This window comes from Ammospiza caudacuta, chromosome 1, assembly GCF_027887145.1.
Source record: "Ammospiza caudacuta isolate bAmmCau1 chromosome 1, bAmmCau1.pri, whole genome shotgun sequence".
NCBI classification, from domain to species: Eukaryota; Metazoa; Chordata; class Aves; order Passeriformes; family Passerellidae; genus Ammospiza; species Ammospiza caudacuta.
The window spans coordinates 17504813-17524570 of NC_080593.1; the positions used below are offsets into that span (position 1 = coordinate 17504813).

At 39.3% G+C, this 19758-nt stretch overlaps 1 protein-coding gene across 2 annotated transcripts in view; it reads right to left on the reverse strand.

Moving 5' to 3' along the window:
- The window catches only part of MYO3A (myosin IIIA), a 105415-nt gene that overhangs the window by 18825 nt on the left and 66832 nt on the right, over nucleotides 1-19758 (reverse strand). Inside the window, exons 19-28 of one of the 2 annotated variants that reach the window (XM_058812643.1) lie at nucleotides 15107-15260; nucleotides 13796-13884; nucleotides 11874-12001; nucleotides 11600-11754; nucleotides 9391-9470; nucleotides 8700-8777; nucleotides 5586-5791; nucleotides 3336-3447; nucleotides 2557-2719; nucleotides 1829-1915 (exon numbers count right to left, since the gene is read on the reverse strand). In XM_058812643.1, coding sequence (XP_058668626.1) covers nucleotides 1829-1915; nucleotides 2557-2719; nucleotides 3336-3447; nucleotides 5586-5791; nucleotides 8700-8777; nucleotides 9391-9470; nucleotides 11600-11754; nucleotides 11874-12001; nucleotides 13796-13884; nucleotides 15107-15260 — 1252 coding nt within the window. Of the gene's footprint in view, nucleotides 1-1828; nucleotides 1916-2556; nucleotides 2720-3335; nucleotides 3448-5585; nucleotides 5792-8699; nucleotides 8778-9213; nucleotides 9256-9390; nucleotides 9471-11599; nucleotides 11755-11871; nucleotides 12002-13795; nucleotides 13885-15106; nucleotides 15261-19758 lie in introns of both variants that reach the window. The other variant, XM_058812645.1, reaches the window with a different exon arrangement.

Below are 19758 nucleotides of genomic sequence, written 5' to 3' on the forward strand. Positions count from 1 at the left end.
TGGTATATATCGGACTTTCTTCAGCTCTGCTGAGAGTGTTTTGCATCACAGTGAAAAGGTCAAGCTCACTCAATAATAAGAAGGGAGCATTAGCAGTCTGTTCCAACACATTCATATAACTTAGTGCTAAGTTTAATGTGCTCTAGCATTCCCCACTCATGACTTAGACCAGCCTGGGCTCCACTAGGTGCAGTCAATCGATGTAAGAAGGACCATATAAAATGGGCATAACTTACACCTTGGTAACTGGATATAGCAAAAACTGAATTTAACTGGATATAACAAAGAAACATAAATACTTATTGGAAGTAGCACAGTTGGATCTTATATTGCAGTCTGACAGAGCCTTAGAAAAGTGGAAATTGTAAAGCACTTGGAATACTTCTTGAGTTTCCTGGACTTCTGAGACAATTATCTTTCCACTTTCATATAAAAGCAACTCAACAGGAGTAGTTTTGAAACAAATCAAGCATGGCAATATAAGCTGCATCTCTTCTTTTTAGACTATTCTGGTTCACTTTTGAGGTTTTCTGGGAAGTTTGTAATGTTATACTTGCTATCTAAACTTTGTTTTCAAACTGGAAGAGAAGTTTTGTATTGCTTTAGAAATAAATGGGGGGGAAATGGAGATAGCTAAGTAAAAATGAACTTCATTTGAGTTTTGGCTTCTTGTGCACTGAAGAAGTTGAAATGCAAGACATGAAAGAAGGTGGACAAAAAGAAACATTTGGGACATTAACAGAGTAAAATGGTAAGTTTATACTTCTGTATTTGCTAAATATACTAATATAATTGGCTGCATTCAGATATGTAATAATTTTTGGCATGCTACTGGATTTTATGCTGGTTTTAGATTGTTTTCTATACTGATGAAGTTCTATCAACTGCAGTGAAGTGATCTTCAGTACACACTGGTCCAGTGCCATTAACGAATGCATCTGACAATGACTAAAACCAACACTGGTGGTGTTATATACTCATGAAGGCATATCTGAGGTTGTTTAAGTCTAGACAGCCTGGGTACTGGCAACACTAGATTATATTTGGGTTGCCATCTTTGTAATTACTGAAAATGTTGTGCAGATTTGTGCCAGCTGTTTTTATAGAATCATAAAATCATAGAATGGCTTGGGATGGAAGGGATCCTAAAGACCATCTAGTTCCAATCCTGCTGCCATGGGCAGGGACGCCTTCCATGAGATGGGATTGCTCAGAGCCCCATCCAACCTGGCTTCAGTCCCATGTCTCTCCAGCTGTACTGCTCCTGATTTCAGAGCTGCCTAGACTGTGTCTAGCTTGGGTATGTCTCTGCAGGGACAGGGGAGACCAAAGTACAGGGAGGAAAAAGGGGTGTCCCATAGCAACACCTGGGCCCAGGGTCATTATGGCTGCAAAGGAGAAACAAAGCCATGGCAAAAAAGACATCAGTGAATTTACAGCTTGCAGTCTTCCCAAATATAACCATTACTGATACATAACAAACCCAGTTCCTAATTGAGCAGCACACATACATTCATTATATGCAGACAGTGTTGTGTGGGATTCAACAACACCCACAGCTGGGCAGCTGTAGTACTCAGACTAGGAGTGACAAGGTTTGCTATGGAATTTGAGCATCCCACTTCATAGCAGTGGAAAATGCCCCAATCACTCTGAGGCACAGATAACAGAATAGTCACCCATTTCAGCCACTGTATATAGACATGCAATAGATAAGTTATATCTCAGAACGTGCAAATGAGCATAGTCAATCAGTATAGTGAGAATCTGGATCAACACACTGCGTATGTATAACACATTAAAAACCAAGAAAGCAAACAACTCTTACTTGCTTGAAATTTGATCATATATTCTTCCACTTTTTTATTATGCTTTGCATTTTTGTATTCTTTACGAGCAACATACCCCCTGTAAGCTGAAAAGAGATGTTAAAAACTAGGTAATACACTAGGTACAAAATGAATAAAAATATTCTGGAATTACAGACCTCTATTAAAATATTCATAAATATTTTACAGGCTTTATGTTTCAGAAAACATGGCAAACAAGCACAAATAGTAAATCTACATAAAAATACACTTTCTGGTTAATAAAGTTATTATGAAACAAATGAATATAAACCACAAGATAATCAGAATGTAAAATAAGATTATGTTTGAAAGTATTAAAAAAATCAGTTGATGCCTCCATCAACAAGGTAATTGGCCTTATTATCTAGGACAGTTAATATATTTTCTTTTCATTATTACATTATACAACCTTGTCAGTGCATGCCAGAATATTATTAATAAGAGTATCATCTGTGCAATCACATCCTTCCATTCCTAAAATTGCCTTTTAAATATAACACTGATAAATGTAATTTCAGTAAAGAGATTGTCATAAACTGGTTAAAAGAAATTTTTTTCATAAGAACAGATATAACCAAGTATAAGAAATTTTGTCAAATGTAACATCAGGAAAAGAGCAAAATCCACATCCAGCATGCACATTCATCGATCAACTGTACACATGCACTAGCTTTAAGCAAAATGTTAAATGTTTTAAAGCTATTACCTGACTGTATTTTAATAGCACTTTGTTCCCTTTGTTCCTTTATCTTTTTGTATCTCCTGGAACCCAGCCACCCTCTGACATAAGCTTGAATCAAAATAATCATGTCAACTGTCTCCTTCCGCATTAAATTCAGCTGCTCCACATGATAGTATTTGAGGAATACCTTAAAAAGAGAAACAAACAAAAGTTTTAGTTACCTTCCCTGCCCATTATTCACTAGATCCATTTAACATCAGCAAGAGTTACAAGTTGGTTTCAAATGATGAACAGACCCTTCAGTTGTAGTACCTAAAGGATAATTCTTAGAGATAACATTTTCATTGTTTGGGATATTAGTTTACCTTACTCTTCTCTTCAGCATCTTTCATCAGTCTCTGCTTATTCATTTTTTTATTGCAAGATTTTTAAAGTTCCAGTGCAAACCTTCAGTCTGTAACTATAAGTCTATTTTCAAAACTACAAGGCTGACAGTTTTGTTAACCTCACAAATCTAATGTATGTTATATAAACATGATCCAAATCTGGAACCTTCAATTTCTCAGTTTCCCAATTTTAAACATAAAGGATAGTTTATTTGCTAAATTGTTTTTATCAAACATGAAACTCGCATAAGTCCTGAAAAATGGATCCAGAACAAGGGTTGCCAACACATTCCTGGTGTGTATTAAGGACTTTGCTTTCTAAAAAGAGTAGAGACCAACAGCTACTCCAAACAAATTGTTTAATATGTTAACAATGGCATACTAGAATGAAGAAGGTACAGTATATTAGAAAATTACTTTAGTTTTTCCAAGAACCCAGTTGTCAAGGTGGGCTTTTTCCAAGATGGCAGCACAGGTCTCCGGGCTGACTGGAGGATCATCATTTGTTTTGTAACAGATGAGATAATACCTAAAGACAAATACATGATTCTTTGTTTGAATAATGGAGGATAATACATGCAAATACATTTAAACCATGCTTTTAAGTAATAAAAACAATTGCATGAAAGAAAACATAGCACTGAAAAAGCCAAAACAGCATATGAAAGAAAGTGCAGTTATTTATACACAGTACTAAGAAACTAAATCAAAAGTGGATGAGTGAGATATTACACACCCTGGAGGGCTTTTTAATTCTATACCAACACCAGAAGCTTTTTAAAAAGAATTCAACCCAAGTAGAACAGCACCACATCATTTCTTTCCTGCTCACTACATACCGTGAAAGTGATTTCAGTGGCAATATAAAAATAAAATAAAAATATTTTAAAAGCTTTTCTGTCTAAATTATATTATTTTATATTTAGAAATATCACAAAAATTTCCTATCTTGTCTCATGTGCTAGACCATCTGCCTTTGAGATACTTAATATCTGAATAGATGCTGAGATGAATCCCAGCTCTTGTTACCTCCTTGGAATCAGTTTTCAGATCCTTTTGGAACATGTAAGTGCCATTGTGACACATCATCTGTAAGCACTTAATCTGGCAAACTCATTACTCAGAATTAATTCTGACTAGGAAAAGAGGTCACGATGCTCACTCATAAAAATTACCTGTGATACACCAGCTCAGCTGCTGGATAGAAAATGTTTGTTCCAGGACTTTCCAAAATGCTCTATAACAAAATGAACCATATCTATCTTGGCTTTTTTAATTTAAGAAAATTACATTAATTATATGTGCTTCCTGACAGTACATTCTGGTTTTCTTGTTATTCAGCCTTTAAACACAAAGCCTGGGTTTACCAGCTTTAAATGATGGAAATAGTTTGCTCATGGAATAATAAAAGAGACAATGTTGATTTCTTCATTACCACCTACAGTTCCCTTTTTTTCTTTTTGTAAAACACAATGAAATGGCTTATTTTTATTACAACCAAATAATGATGCCATTATCTCAGGTCTACCTGTAACTCTCAACTACTAAAAAAAACCCAACCCAAAATAAGACATAGATTTAATAAAAATTCTTTTTCCTTAGAGGGCCACATCCCCAGTGGGAGTGATCTGCACAGTCTCACTGTAATCAGGGGCACAGTCTCTAGAGACCTACCCCATTATGTTTACTGCTTTCATCTATGTTACTTGAACAGTTAAGTTTGGGATTTTTTTAAATAAAAATCTGTTACCAAAAGCTACAGCACATCATGTAGTGATAATTATCTCTTTCCATGCTGCACTCTTCTAAAAGCTGCATTCTTCCAAAACAGCAACAGTTCCAGGATTATTTTTTTCCAGAAACAGGGCTTTAAAAACATCACTTTGCTGTTCCCCTCTCATCTCATGCACCTGCAGCACTCTGCTACTAGCTCTCTCTTTCTAGTGCACTATTTCTTTTAAGTGCTTCTGTCCAAATAGGTGATGCTTACTTCTTCCTAGTTTTGATCTCTGTTCCATACAACTCTGTTCTGACTGAGTCAAATACTCAGGGTCTTTATTTGTAAGAGAGAAGTACAGATTTTTGGGGAGGAGGAAGAAGGTAGCTAAAGGAATAATACAACCACACTGAGTTCATTACTCTGCTTCTTAACAGAAGTGACTAATATTATGAATTATATTTTAAACAACATTATGCAGTTTATTGCACTCAATAAACTTTTCAGCCCTAGACTAGGAATCCCAAATGATCATCTACCCTTGCACAAGCAGATGTTGCACAGTGCTGAAACTTGGGAGCTAGAGAAACTGTGGTGTTCCTTGGATGCTGTGGCTGCAAATTCTTGGCTTTGATTTGAAGTAATGCATTTTTAATACTTAAGTCCTTGAAGAAACTTGCAGAGTATAAGCAAGTAAATTTCTACCCAAATGCTCAGAGAGCCTGAATCACAGAAATCATTCTGTGATTCATCATCTTTCCCTACCCATCAAAAACAGGTTACCAATCTTGTGCCTGAACTACTCTTGGTCATTCTGTATATAACCTTCTTTGTCACAGGAAATGTCTTTGTATTTATTTTCAAAGACCATGCCCAAAACAATGCTGGTGTTTAGCAAGCACTGGCTGGCAACAGTAGGAGAGAAAAGAGCTTCTTCACGTTGATGTTACCGTTTTATGAAGTTAGCGAAGAGTATACGGTGTGAGTATCCCTGCCTGCGGATCCGTGCTGTCTCCAGGATTCCCGTGTAACGCAGCTGAACCAACACTTTCTCTTTGTCAAACTTGTTTGCCTGCCGGTCGTTGTTGGGCTTGATGCACCTGACAAAATGGGGCTGGCCAACAACCATTTTGGATAGCAAATCCATCAGAGAATACTGCAAAAAATAACAAGAGATCTGTCACCAGCATACTTATGAAACTGGTATTTAGGTCCATGTGTAGTTGAAATTTTATTTCATATGATCAGAATCATGTCCAAAACCATATACATGTCATTAGGCTGATAGTTTAAGAGTAGATGAAGTAAATGACCCCCAAAAAATTCTAGCTTTTCTAAGCTAGAAAAGCTTCTACTAGTTTATACTACTTGCGAGAAACACTGATTCCAAATAAATGTACTAAATTTCATCCAGGATATTCTCACAGATTTCCATGATGTCCAGCATATGATAGAACACTTGCACTCACATTTACTTGCTTGGAGCTTTGCTAAGTAATTACAGCCATTTTTCTTTTTATTGTTGTCACCTATTTGAAGACCTGTGTTCACCAGAGAGTAAATCATCCCTCTATGGATAGGAAATGGCACAGCAGCAAGCCAGTAAATACTTCAATTCCTTCACTAGACTGGAGGAAACCAAGGCTACCCCAGAAGAAGGGCTGGTTGAACTGCTCTGATCTTGGTGTGTCCTGTTCATTGCACAGACTGATGGTGATACAGTAACTGCCCTGCCAAGAGGAAACTTCCAAGGAGGGCAAAGCTAGATCACAAATCCAAAGCTGCAATTTTCCCACCTCCCCAGAGTACCAGCCTAGCAGAGACGATGCAGCTTCTCCATGCCAGCTGAGGGGAATCTGACTGTAAACAACCTCGACTGGTGTTTTGAAAAATTGCTTCATGGGAGGATCAAATTAAAACACAAATGAAGAGGCTCATTCCTCAAGGTTCAATCTGACTCAACAGAAAGAGGCAGCCAGGAGGTAATGCAGCTCAGCAGTAGGTTGGTTACATGAAACCTGTGTAAGACGTCAAGAGCCATATGTTTCCTATCAAAATGTGCAATTCCGTTCTGGACAGAAGCTGCACCATACAGCAAAGTGCTTAATTAGCTCCATCACCAGTGTGCCAAATGAACACAAACAAGTAGGACACACTAATGGATATCTTTTTTTCCATGCAGTCTGAGGTGGCATATGTTTTTCTCAGTCACCCATAGATTTCTGTGTATGAGTAAACCAGTGGGGCTGAAGGTGGATTTTCATTTAAGAGCATTAGCTATCATGATCTAAGCAAGGATGTCCATGGCAGAAAATAGTATCAGAAAAGTGTAAACATAATTAACTCATTTGCAGCCTCTGATGCTAGAAGTGCTGATAATGCACTGAATCATAGACATTAATTTGAATGAGATTCAATATTTTTTTCCATCTAGAATATTCGAACAGTATATAGCTTTCGACCACTGTGGTACCTAAACTGAAATTATCCTTCACAGTCCACAAAGCTGTGCAACTGTATCTAAAAAAGAGAGATCTGCCTCCTCATTGTTCTGACATAGATGTAAGTGAACTCCTACAGGCCATAAAATCATAGAATATATTGACTTGGAAGGAACTCATCAGGATCATCAAGTTGAACTCCTGGCCCTGTGCAGGACACCTCAAGAATCACACCATGTGCCTGAGAGTATTGTCCAAAAACTCCTGGAACTCTGCCAGGCTGGTGCTGTGACTGTTTCCTTGGAGAGCCAGTTCCAGGGCCCAGCCACCTTCTGGGTGAGGAACCTTTTCCTAATATCCAACATAAACCTCCCCTGATTCAGCTTCGTGCCCTTCCCTTATGTCCGGTCACTGGTCACGAGAGTGAAGAGATCAGTGTCTGCCCTTCCTCTTCCCCTCATGAGGATGCTGAAGGTCACAGTGAGGTCTCCCCTCAGCCTCCCATTCTCCAGGCTGGACAGACCAAGTAACTTCAGCTGCTTCTCATAGGGCTCCTCTCCAGACCTTCACCATCCTCATCCTCATGGCCCTCCTGTGTGGACTCTAACAGTTTAATCTCTTTCTTACATTGTGGCACCCAGAACTGCCCCCAGCACTTGAGGCGAGGCTGCCCCAGGGCAGAGCAGAGCAGGACAATCCTTCCCTTGCCCTGCTGGCCATGCTGTGCCTGATGCCCCCCAGGACAGGGTTGGCCCTCCTGGCTGCCAGGGCACTGCTGGCTCAGGTTCCTGCTTGCCATGGGCCAGGACCCCCAGATCCCTTTCTGAGGGACTGCTCACCAGCCTCTCATTCCCCAGTCTCTACACACAATCAGGGCTGCCTCATCCCAGGTGCAGAATTTGGCCATTGTCTTTCTGAATTGTCATATGATTTATTGAGGTCTCTCTGCAGGGCCTCTCTGCTCTCAAGAAGTTGACAGCTCCTCTCAATTTAGTGTCATGAGCAAACTTGGCATTCCTTTGAGCTGTGCACTAAATTCACCATGAACACTCCCTCAGCCACTTTATGGTTTGCTGGGAGAGATGACTAAACAAGAGTTGGAAATTCAGAGCAGAACCAGCTCTGTGTGCCACTTCAGATGCTCTTCACTGCTATTTGCTGTTTTAGGACCAGCAGCAGAGCCAGTGCTTGGGAAGATCCAGAGCACTGCTGAAGGAGCCACAAGGATGAACTCTGGGCAGCCTCTGTGCAGTGACCATTGAGAACTTTCTCTGGAGCTCCTGCTTTGCCCTCTTTCTTAAACTCTTAAGGAAATGCTATACCACTAATGTCCAATCTCCCTTTATCTTCTTTGGTGGAAAAACAAGCAAGTGAAAGATTAATATTGATCATCATACATCATCATGACAGCAATGTGGCTGTGTAATCAACTACAGTTAAAGATGAAACATCACAATCTTCTCGAGGTATTTGTACTGCACAGACTGCTGCATCATATATGCAGTTCACAAACTCTAAAATGGATCACTACTGAGTCTAACTCAACAGGTGCATTTCAAAAAGCAAAAGAATAAACATTTTTTTGTACTCCAGAAGTACGTATTAAAAGATCTGATATCTTACTCTAAAATAAGAAGCAACTGTCTGTGTTTTCATGCTGGTTGTTTCTCTTGGATGATGTCCAGTATCTCCTGCTTCATTCTATAAAGATGAAGAAAAAATTACACTTTTTATCTCTAGTTAGCCTGCAGTGCCCTTTCCAATGCCACAAGAAAGCATCCCTCAGAGAACATAAATAATTTAAAAAGTATTCTAAACAGCAAAAGTTACAGCATGATCACTAGCACAAATCAGTTACACCAACACTTTTCTACACAATACACAAATATTCAAACACACAAAGGGCACAAGTTGGTAACACAGCATCTAATAACTGCCACAAATAACTGGACAATGTCTGAGGTTCTGTCTGTTATTTCATCATCACTGTTAATTCGACAGTTTTCTAAGAAATGTGGCTATATTCCACACCAATATTTTCTCTTTTTGCTACAATACAGCTGGGAAATAATAATTTTTTCCCCCTGAAGTTGTTATAAAACTATAGCCAGAAAGAAGGGAAATGTTAGGTTTTTACCTCACGGAAGGAATATGAATTGCACAACACAAAGATATCCAGCTAAACAGAAAAGAAAATAGAAGAGGGAGAAAAACCAAGGAAGGGGTTACTCACTTACTTTCAATACCATAACAGCTACTGCCTTTCTAGTTTAAATTAGGCTTCAATGCAGAATCACAAAATCAGTTTTCTTACCTTTGTATGACTGATTGATTTTTGGGAGGTCCACATTTGATAACTGATTGTAGTTTTGCTTTTGGTGTGTGCCAGGTTACCTATGGGAAGATGAAAGAAGGTAACCTACCAATGTGCTTACATCTCATCTAAACTAAGAATGACCCTGAACCACCTTATTCATGCCCCCAGTGCAACCATATGATTATGAAGGTCATTGGCTTTTTCAGAGTGTGTCCTCATTTCCCCTTTAACCCTTGGGATGCAATGAGCTCTGAAGAAGTTGCATGAACACAGAACATGATGTTTTATTCTCCTTCAGTTCATATGTCATCTACTAGATTAAAAAAAAATAAACAGACTACTATAGAAGGTAAGATAGATACATCTTAGAGCATCCTTGTGGTTTTACCCTAAGAATGTTACTGTACTATTCTAGTTCTAATGCTACATATAAGTTAAAGAAAAATGTGCTAATACCCTTCTCTGGCCCTGAGGAAAAGTGACATGGCATGACTCAAGTTTATGCACCTAAACTCTACTCTTTACTTCACTTTCAACCCCTGGTAAAAATAAGATTGTATCTTTCCACAGAACTTGCTGGAAACCATCACTGTCCTGTCCTTTCTCTGAAGTGTGGCTCAGCATTCCTGGAAGGCTCATAGCTGACATGGACTAAAACTGTCCCAGGGAGGCATTCTAACCATTAATCAGAATGAGCAGCCCTGTGGGAATGTTTCAGCTACTATTCACTGGCTCTGTTTGGTTTATTAGCACAGGCAAAGTCTTAAAGCTCTAACTCTGGAACTCTAAGCCAAGCAATACCTTCATTATGATGACCTTGAAGGACTAGGTGCATTGGCATGCTTTGCACAGATACTGGTTTTTTCAAGGAATAATGAAAATTCTGCTGAGCTTTCCATCATGCCTCTCTGTATTGATAAACTCTAAACATTGCTGCATGCTGCCACTGCTTCTGCTAATAACATAAAAACTCTGGGATCTCCCTCTCCCCTGGGAGAGCCTGTATCTCCCTGTGCTCAGCTACTATCAGGAAGAGGTGGATAAGAGCTGGAATAACAGCTGCAATATGTGTCATGGTAATGCACCTGGTATTATGTGATGATACTAAGGCCTAAACCTCCCTGGGGTTCAGCTGAATATCACAGGGTGGGAAGGAAAAAGAAAGGATTACTCACAGCTAACTTTAGCTATCTGAAAGTGACTTGTCTAGAGAATCCCTGATGTATTCAGTGAGGAGAGACACCTTCAGAGGAGATTTTTCCCATCCCAAGAGAAACACCTGAGATAGTCAAGATGGGTGGGACTTTGGGTAATTCTCTGCAATTACTCTGATTCTAGATAAATAACACAGATCAGAAACCTAACTTTAAGTTGGCTGTAGCTGGAAGGTTTGAGTCAATTTTGAAATGCTACATGCAGTGTTTCACAATATTTTACAAGAAGACCAAAACAGCCTTCAGAGTTATCTTGCAAAACATGAAGACTTAGATCAGTTCTTGGAACTATTTGGATGCTTACTTGGAATCTATGGAAATTATAGTTTAGTATATTAGCAAATATCAAGAAGTCAAAAAGTTCAGGCAAGGGCATTGAGCTCTGTGCTTTTCCAGGAACACTCACTTAAAATAAAATTCTAAGACCAAATTTTACATTCTAATAGCAAAGCTCCCTTTGTAAAGAACAGAAGCCTTGCCAAAAGCTCAGCTTCTGTAAGTTATGATAACATTTTCATTTCCATTAGGCTCTTCAAATTCAGCTTTTCTGTTCTGCTAGAAATATGTCTCCCATGTAATTGTACAAGAAAGTAATGTTGTAAAGTACTTACTATGTATGGCATCAATGCCATCACACAGGGAGTACTACAACACAATAACAAACTGGTTGGAAGGAGACTTACCCATCATCCTGCAGTGGAAGGCAGGACACTTTGCAAGGACATAGTTCAAACAAGGTGCAATTTAGGAGTAACTTCTGTAGAGCCAATTTTATTCCTCCACCTCTACTTACAAATTTCTTCAGGAAGAGCTTACTACAAGGACCCCATTGGTTACCTATTGTAAAGAACTCTAGGACTGAAAATGGAGGAGTGTCTTCTCAGTCTTTGCAACAGATGTTAGGAGCCCCAATCTTTGTTCTCTACCACTTGGAGATAAATTGCACTGAGGCAATTTATATATGCCCTGTCTAAAACAGGCCAGTGACTTACCTGATCCTTCCTGTTCAGTACTCAGCTCCCTGTCTTGATCCCCTACCCTGAAGACAGGACCCTGAAAGAAGTCTCTACCACTTCCTTGGCACTTGACCAGACCGATATCTCCCCTGCAGCTTGAGACGGCTGCAGCTCCATTCAGTATAGATTCCATGGTTGGAGAGTGAAGCCACAAAGTGTACAATGTCATCAATGAGTGTTCACATGAAACCTAGCAGTGGTCATCATGAAGGCTGGAGAAAGCCAAAAAGATCAGCACAGAGCAATACCTGTTTTTGTGAGAGGGTGAGTTACCAGCTGTCGTGTCAGGTTGTTTTCAGATGATCGCAGTAGCAGCACAATATCAGCTGGCAGAGTATCTCTGTTTTTGGCTAGGAATCCACTTGCATTATATAGAACCTGTTTAAAAAGTGCATTTATAAATCTTCTTGATTTTGAAAAGTAATTGTAAATTTAAGCTTTCTGGAATAGGGCTTTTACTTTAACAAGATACACAAATAGTTTTTCAGCCATCAGGCTCACTCACTTCTAGTCTACTTTTTTGATCACTGAAAGTTCCACCTTTTCAATACTGAGATACGATGCAAATCACTAAAAACAAATCTATAATTCCAAAGTAGCTTGAAACATTTATTTTTCCTAATGCAGGCAGATGTTTTAACCTGTGTGGATTTATCACCAGGACAAGTGTACTGCAGTCCTCCTTTACACCTGTACTTGTGCTAATGCACAATTAACAATGCACTTGATTTCAACCACATCACACAGCATTGCCCATATGACTGTACAATCTTTGTGTCTATTCATATTATGCTGTACTGGACCCAGGACTTAACACTCCTTCCAGGGATTTCTGTATTAATTGTAGAGGAAGTTTGCAGAATCACAAACTGCATATTGGCAACTGAGATCTTTCTAAAAATTCCAAGAATCGTGTACCTAATTCAAAATGTAGCTTCAGGGTTGTATCTTGATGGTCTAAGAGATTCACAAGAAAACCTGACCTGTCAAGAAGGATAGAAGGTACTGGGACATAATGTTTTGAAAAACCCATCACAGAACAACCCAGCAACACTCTTAAATTATGAAAAAGCTTTGTAAAGGAAGAGGAAATAAATAGTTCTCCAATTCCACAGAAAGCTGGACTAGGGGTAATGAATTTACATGGCAGCAATGGATACATAAGTTAGACAGCAGAAGAAACTTCCTAAGGAGTTTTTTGAACACTGGGGCATTGGTGTAATTTCCCATATTCAGTGGTTGGTAACAGGAATGGTAGAGGGAGACCTGGCTTTCCACTCCTTGCAGTGAGTTATGCTGTGCTGGTAAAATGCAATTCAGCTGGAGATGAGGTCCAGAGGAGTTACAAGAGGCTCCTTGTAGCTGGCTGTCTTACACAAGGGGTAAGGTATTTTCCATCAGCTGATGGGCAGTATTTGTCTCCTCCCCGGCCAGCTGCTCCAGCACTGCACAGACCCAACATGGTTTCCCATGAGAGACATAAGTGCTCACTTTGTACCCTTTAGAAGAGCTCAGGAGGAGGTGAGAGCTCCTGCTTTCCCAAGGGAGGTTCAGGTGACCAGTGCCATCCCGCTGCAGTGTGACAGCAGCTCCTTTGTGTTTGCGCAGCATGTGCAGCCCATCACCCGGGAAGGGAAGGGAAGGGAAGGGAAGGGAAGGGAAGGGAAGGGAAGGGAAGGGAAGGGAAGGGAAGGGAAGGGAAGGGAAGGGAAGGGAGCTGCTCACTGAATGAAGCAGGAAGCAGGGCCAGCACTTGCTGTCTGGCTGATGACAAAGAACAGAGCTAAGAAAGGTTGATGGTGTGTAGGAGATAATAGAAAGGATGGAGCTGAGTCCTGGTTAGAAACAGTGGGAACAAGCATGGTGCAGGACTTTGAGGAGCTAAGGGGAAGAGCACTGAATTGCATTACATACCAGTTATGTTTTGGGTCTTCAATAATACAGTCAGTTCATTTACCAGGTGACATTTAAGAAAAATACACTCCTGCTATTGCTTTTTTTTTAATTGAAGGATAATAAATTTTCAATTTACTTTTGATATGTAAGGCACTGCCAACATTCCTGTGTCTGGACTGAAGAGACAACTGTTGAGAACCAACCCAGATGATCTCTTCTACTTCCTTCCAGTCCTACCATTCCACAATCCCCAACTAACATCATCAGATGTCTTACCTTTCCTGCATAATGATAAATTCCAAAGGTTAGATCTACTCTTTTGGGTCGCCAAAAATATTTTGATTTCAAATTATCTTCAAATTTTTCTGAAAGGAAACACATAGCTTATCTTACTGGAGTTACTGTACAATCATTCTCTTCTGAAGCTGTATCCCTCCAAGGAGACTTCTGACTTCTCAGCCAATGCAGAGGCACAAAAGAGACACTGATGCTTTCAAGGACAGAGATACCATAATGGTCTTGTAACAAAAGACACTGGATAGAGAATATGGGAGCTCTTGGACAAGTTACTTGCTTTGTTCCAATTTTTTAATGTGTGACCTCAGAAAATCATGGAATCATAGAATCATTAAGGTAGAAAAAGATGTCTAAGATAATTTAGTCCAACCCTTAATCCAGCACCACTGTGTTCACCACTAAGCCATGTCCCCAGGTGCCACATCCACATATGTTTTGAACACTTCCAGGGCTTGCCTTTCCAAGATTTTTATCTACCTATATGAAGCAATGCAGAAATCTTTCCTAAGGATTCCTTGAGGAGTTGTAAAGAAACATTCACTGATTGAGTGCTTCTGTGCTGTAGACTAAAAAGCATGAGGATAAAAGAACAACAAGCTCATATAATTGCTTTAACATGGGCATTGTTACTGGATGCTATTAGGTTTTCTGATTGTGTGCTGGCTAAAACTCTAATTTGACATTTTGCACATTCAAAATGAGTAAAACCAGGATTTATCTGCACAAAAATACCACTGAAATAACAAAGTCAATGATAATTGCAGCTACTCAACAGCACTGAAATATTCAGGAACTAAATTACAACAACTTTAGGTGTTTTAATTTTAATTTGTGAATAGAAAACACTCAGAAAGCATAATTTGTTAAAAGTCACTGAAGCATGTTTGGAGTCATTACTCTTCAAAAGTATTAAACTTCTTGCTCAAATATTGCTCATCAAAAATCTCAGAGCTGAGCATGACTGAACTTTGCAAACAGTGCTCTTGGTCTATGACCCTAGAGTTTTAACTCAGTTTGATCTTTACTCTTCAAGCTCTGCAACAAAAAATTCCTGAAGGTGGGAGAACTTTAAACCTGGATTAGCAGCTTAGGTTCATTTGTACTCTTGATGTTTCCCTATGAACTTCAAGGACACAACCATCCCAGCATGTATGTCTCCCTCAAACACCCCGTGACACTGAAATGGGGGCTCACTAAAAGCATAACTAGCATGTAGTCTGAACTGTAAGTGCCAAACAGAAACTGAACAGAAGGCAAGCTGCAAAACTGTGAAATGAACCATATACTTACCTACAAGTGTCTGATCTGTTGCTTGTGGGAATCGACTTTCCTCATCCAGCAGAGACAATAAACCCATTGGTTTCTGCAGGAACATGTCCAGGAGGGGTCTGTTGTCCTCATATTCTATAACTCTTGCATCAACACCTTCGTAAAGGTATTCATTCTGCAGCAAGAAACAGAAGGCATGCTTTGTCTGTGTACACAGACCCCCTTCAGAAAATAATTCACAAACTGTCAATTGTAGCAAATTAAAACTGCATTGAGAGAGTGTGCCTCAGGGCTAAAGCCATCAAGGTTTTGCAGAAATAAATGTCAGCTGGGATTTTGGTTTTGAATATGTAAGTTCAGTACTCCTATGGCATATTTGGTACTTTAGAGGAATAGCAAGAATTAAAGAGAGTTGAAGAAGATAAAGTATATTGTTTGCAAATAGAGACCTCAGGGTCTATTTATTTCCCTGGTCTGAAATGTAGAAAATTTCTTAACCATTTAGAGCTATATTTACATTCCCAACTCATTGCTACTCATTGCTCAGATCCAAGTGATGGTTAAGATTTACAGAAGTGATGACAGGTTCCAGTGCCTTTACTTGTTTGATCACCCTCCCCAAACACCTGGAAAAATTCTTAAGTGGAGAAGAAAGGTGCACATACTTTCTAAAAATACTTCCTCAGAATTGAATAAATTGCCTCAGATTTGCTTCTAACACATTTTCATTCATTTTAAGAAACTAGGGAAAAGTATTCAGCAAGACTTAAAAACAGCAGAAAAGCTAGTGGGGTGGACTTCTTTGTTTGCTTTTTTTTATTTGGTTTGGTCTGGCTGTTTTTTTCCTGAAGACTGCAAATATCTGGATTCCTCCCAGACTAAGAAAAAAAACAAAACCCAAAAGCGTCCACAGCATGTTGCAATGGTTTTATCTTTACTATAATTTTGATTATAGCTGGAGAATACAAGAATGACCTTCCTTAATCCTTTAGAAGGCAGAGGACAGCTGCAGATTTAACAAGAGAAAGTTGCTCTTGGGACTACCACCCCCCATTATTTTTTCTGGAATTAGGTAAAGCAGTAGCAGTTTTCTACCACACAATTCTGCTGTTTGTGCCAGGGATGCCTTCAGTCCTGTGCAGGCTGTACTGTGAAACACAGAGCTTTTGATCAACTTTAAAATCATCTCTCTGCCAAAGGATAGACTTTATAAGTGTTGTATTCATGTATGGTGTTAACATCACAGTTTTGCCATCCTGAATCCATTGTGAGAAGAATGTCACAAAAACGAATGATGGCTATATTAATGAGTTCAAAGACCTCTAACCTTGGAAGGCCTCTCCTTATGTGTCATTCCCTTCAGTCTGAATGAGTGAAGAAGGCAACGCATCGAGCATTTAAAAAAGAAGTTCACTTTCATATACGGAAAAGCATCTGTTTCATACCTCTTAATCTCAGAGAAACAACAAAGGCATAAAATCAATAAGACTGCTCTAAAAATACAAACACAAATAAAAATCTGCTGATCCATTTGAAAGAGGACATGAAATATATATCTAAACCCTTCCAGTATCCAGATTGATGTAATTTCCCAGGACACTCTTCACTCTAAGGATAGGTTATAATTCAGTTTATATGCCACACAAGAATCTCACCTACAGCCCCATGAGGACTCCTCATTTGAGACAAATAACATTAACCTCATTCGTGTCTCCCCTGAAGCACTGGACAGGTGGAGTTTTGCTTTTTAATGTAATCAGTGACCTGAGTAGCAGGACAAGACAGGGGAGTAATAAATGTATCACAGATATAGGTGAGAAGTTAATTATATACGTGTAGGAGCTGGTGGCAGAAAGGGAATGAGTCTGTGTTATCTCCCAGAGATAACATGGGAGTAAGGGCAGTTTAACTGAGGGCTACAGCTACACTGACACAGATGTGCATGGAACCAGCTGTTACTGCTCAGGATTATCTGGAGTGCCCTTATCAAGGGGGCAAGGGGAAGAGACTGCTCAGGATGGTCTGTCAGAGGAGAGCGTTTCTGCAACACTCGGACATCCTCAACCATAAACTTTTGTTTTCTAGTCATAAACTGTTTCCAACTTCAAATACTTGTGAGAGAGGTTGGTTTAGAGAGCTGATAAAATTGTTCTCCTTGAAAAAGGAAGGAACTCTTAGAAGCTGTACTACCATGCTATAACAGCAACACCTGCTCCCCTCCCTGCCCCGGCAGCGCCTGACCCCCAAGCCTGCAGTGTGTGTGACCACTGAGTTTGTGTCCTTTGTGTCTCACAACTGGACAGGTGTCAGCCCTGACAGCTTTGGTGATGCTGCCATCTCCCCAGCAGGACATGAAGGAGTTCACTCCATCACTTCCCATGGGCTCCTGAAGGACAGCTGATGACCAAGCCAGGCACCAGCGTGACAGATGACTCAGAAATGATACTGTACTACATTTTCTGATGCAGTGCTGGTTTCAACCACATCATTAGGATACAAGCAACAACTATAAAAGCTTTAATGATGGACATCATAAAACTGTAATGAAACATGTCTTATTCAAATTAATAAGATGAATCAGCTACAGGATTTTGTAATCCCCTGTGATGTTTTGTGACAAGAAAGCTCCACGAAATAGCTACTTCTTGAAATTCTAAAACATAATCTATTAGAAAGTATTCCTGTGGATGGGATGTCAAAAGAAATAATTGAGTTACACAATTAATTTGGCTCCCATCTCATCTTAGTATTACTTAGTATCTTTCCTATGATCAAAACTATGTAACATTAGCTTGTACCACCTGGTTTCAAAGGTAATAAAGAATTACAAAATGCATTAGGAAATGGTCTTCATGTTTAATAAAGTAATGCCATTTTACCAAGAACATTTTATGATGACACTTTGGTTTAAATGGGGACACCAGAGACTTATTCACAAAGAACCTTTTCTAGCTGAAACTAGAAGATTAAGTTGTCATGAGAATGTAAAATAAACATTACATACATTTAATGCAAAAATTATCATCCTTCCAACTGACAGCAAACTCGCTACTTTTCAAAATGTTTTAGCTATCTGCCGTTACACCTTTTACTTCTTATGGGGGAATGACAAATGAGAAAGGAATAGGAAGGCTGTTTTGCTGGACATTGTGACCTGCAGATCATGGAGCTGAAAGAAAGTAACACATATATATCTAATATGTAAGGGAAGGACAGAATTGAAGGTCCAAAAATTCTGCTTTGCTTTATATTGACCAAAAAACCCCCTTGTGCTGGCAAAACAAAAAGCAGTGACTAAATTGAGAGGCCACATTCTCTCCCCAGTAAGCAGAGATAGGGATATATCTGTCTCCATTGACTAGTAGGAATCTACACTATCTTTATCTTAAAGTATACACCCACTTCAGTCTTTCTATTAAATTAGGGAAAGGCGATTACATTCAGGCCTAAAAGCCTTTATTCTTAAATGCAAATGTTAAGTCAACAATAAAGAAGAAATTCCCTTAATTTTGACTTGAGTTGTCCATATTGGCCCACAGACACTCCACTCCAGCTGACACCCTGAGCCTCACGTTGTGATAGTACCTGATAGTACCACTGTTCCTTTCTTCTATCCTGTCACTACTGTGGCCTTTTTTTTTTTTTTTTTTTGTCTGTGGGCCAGACTTCCAAGGAAAGCAAAACAGTAAAGCTGTGAATGCTTTTCAGATTCAGATACAGAAAAGAGACCACTGACAATGATAAAACAATTTCAACTGCAATACTGAAAGTACAATTCAGCCTTATGAGTGTATTTACTACTTGGCTTCATTGGTCAAGTTGCCTAAATATAATTCACCTTCTCTGATGACATAATCACTACTTACCAGGTGAACATGAGTTAATGACAAACTAAACTGTAATCAACCAGTTAGGCCTCAGCTTCCCAGCAGATCTGTCAAATTTCATCAAATTGCAAGTGATATGATATTGAACAGAGCAAAACAGAGAGAGGAATGAAAAAACAATGTATCTGTACATCTTATGTCTCTTGAGGGAAGTATAAAAGTATTTAAATTCTTCAGTCTTCCTTGGGTATATCTACAGGGTACAGTGCAGTGTTGTGTTACAGATTTCTGAGGTAGCACAGGGCAGTCTGACATGTCTGTCTGGCCCTGCACAGGGCTGTGGAGAGACACCAGGCTGGCTCCCAGTGACAGGACAGCTCCAGCAGCACAACAGTCAGGGCTAAGGGAAAGTCAACAAAGACCTTGGTGACTTCTGGCATCAGCCTTCTCGTAAACATAACTTTTTTCTTTTAGACTCTAAGACACAAACCCTTGCACATAAAATCATTTGTAAAGTCAGGCAGATACATCAGCAAAGGGCAGAGGTCATCCTAGTGGTTGTTTTACATCAGTGAAATATTTTATTTTAGTTTACAATTAAACAGCAGAGTTAACACAGCAGAGTCCTTACAGAGAACAGGAAAGATTCTGGAGCCACCTGCTTTCTCAAAGCTGTTTTTGTGATGTAAAACTGGGACAACCATGTAATGAATAAGTGAAAAGTGATGTCTTAAAATGACTATGAATCACACCACAAATCCTTCTGTGCCATTGGGTTGTAATGCAGAATAACACATTTCTCATTTCATTTCCCATCTCTGAAAGGGGGAGATTTACACCCACACT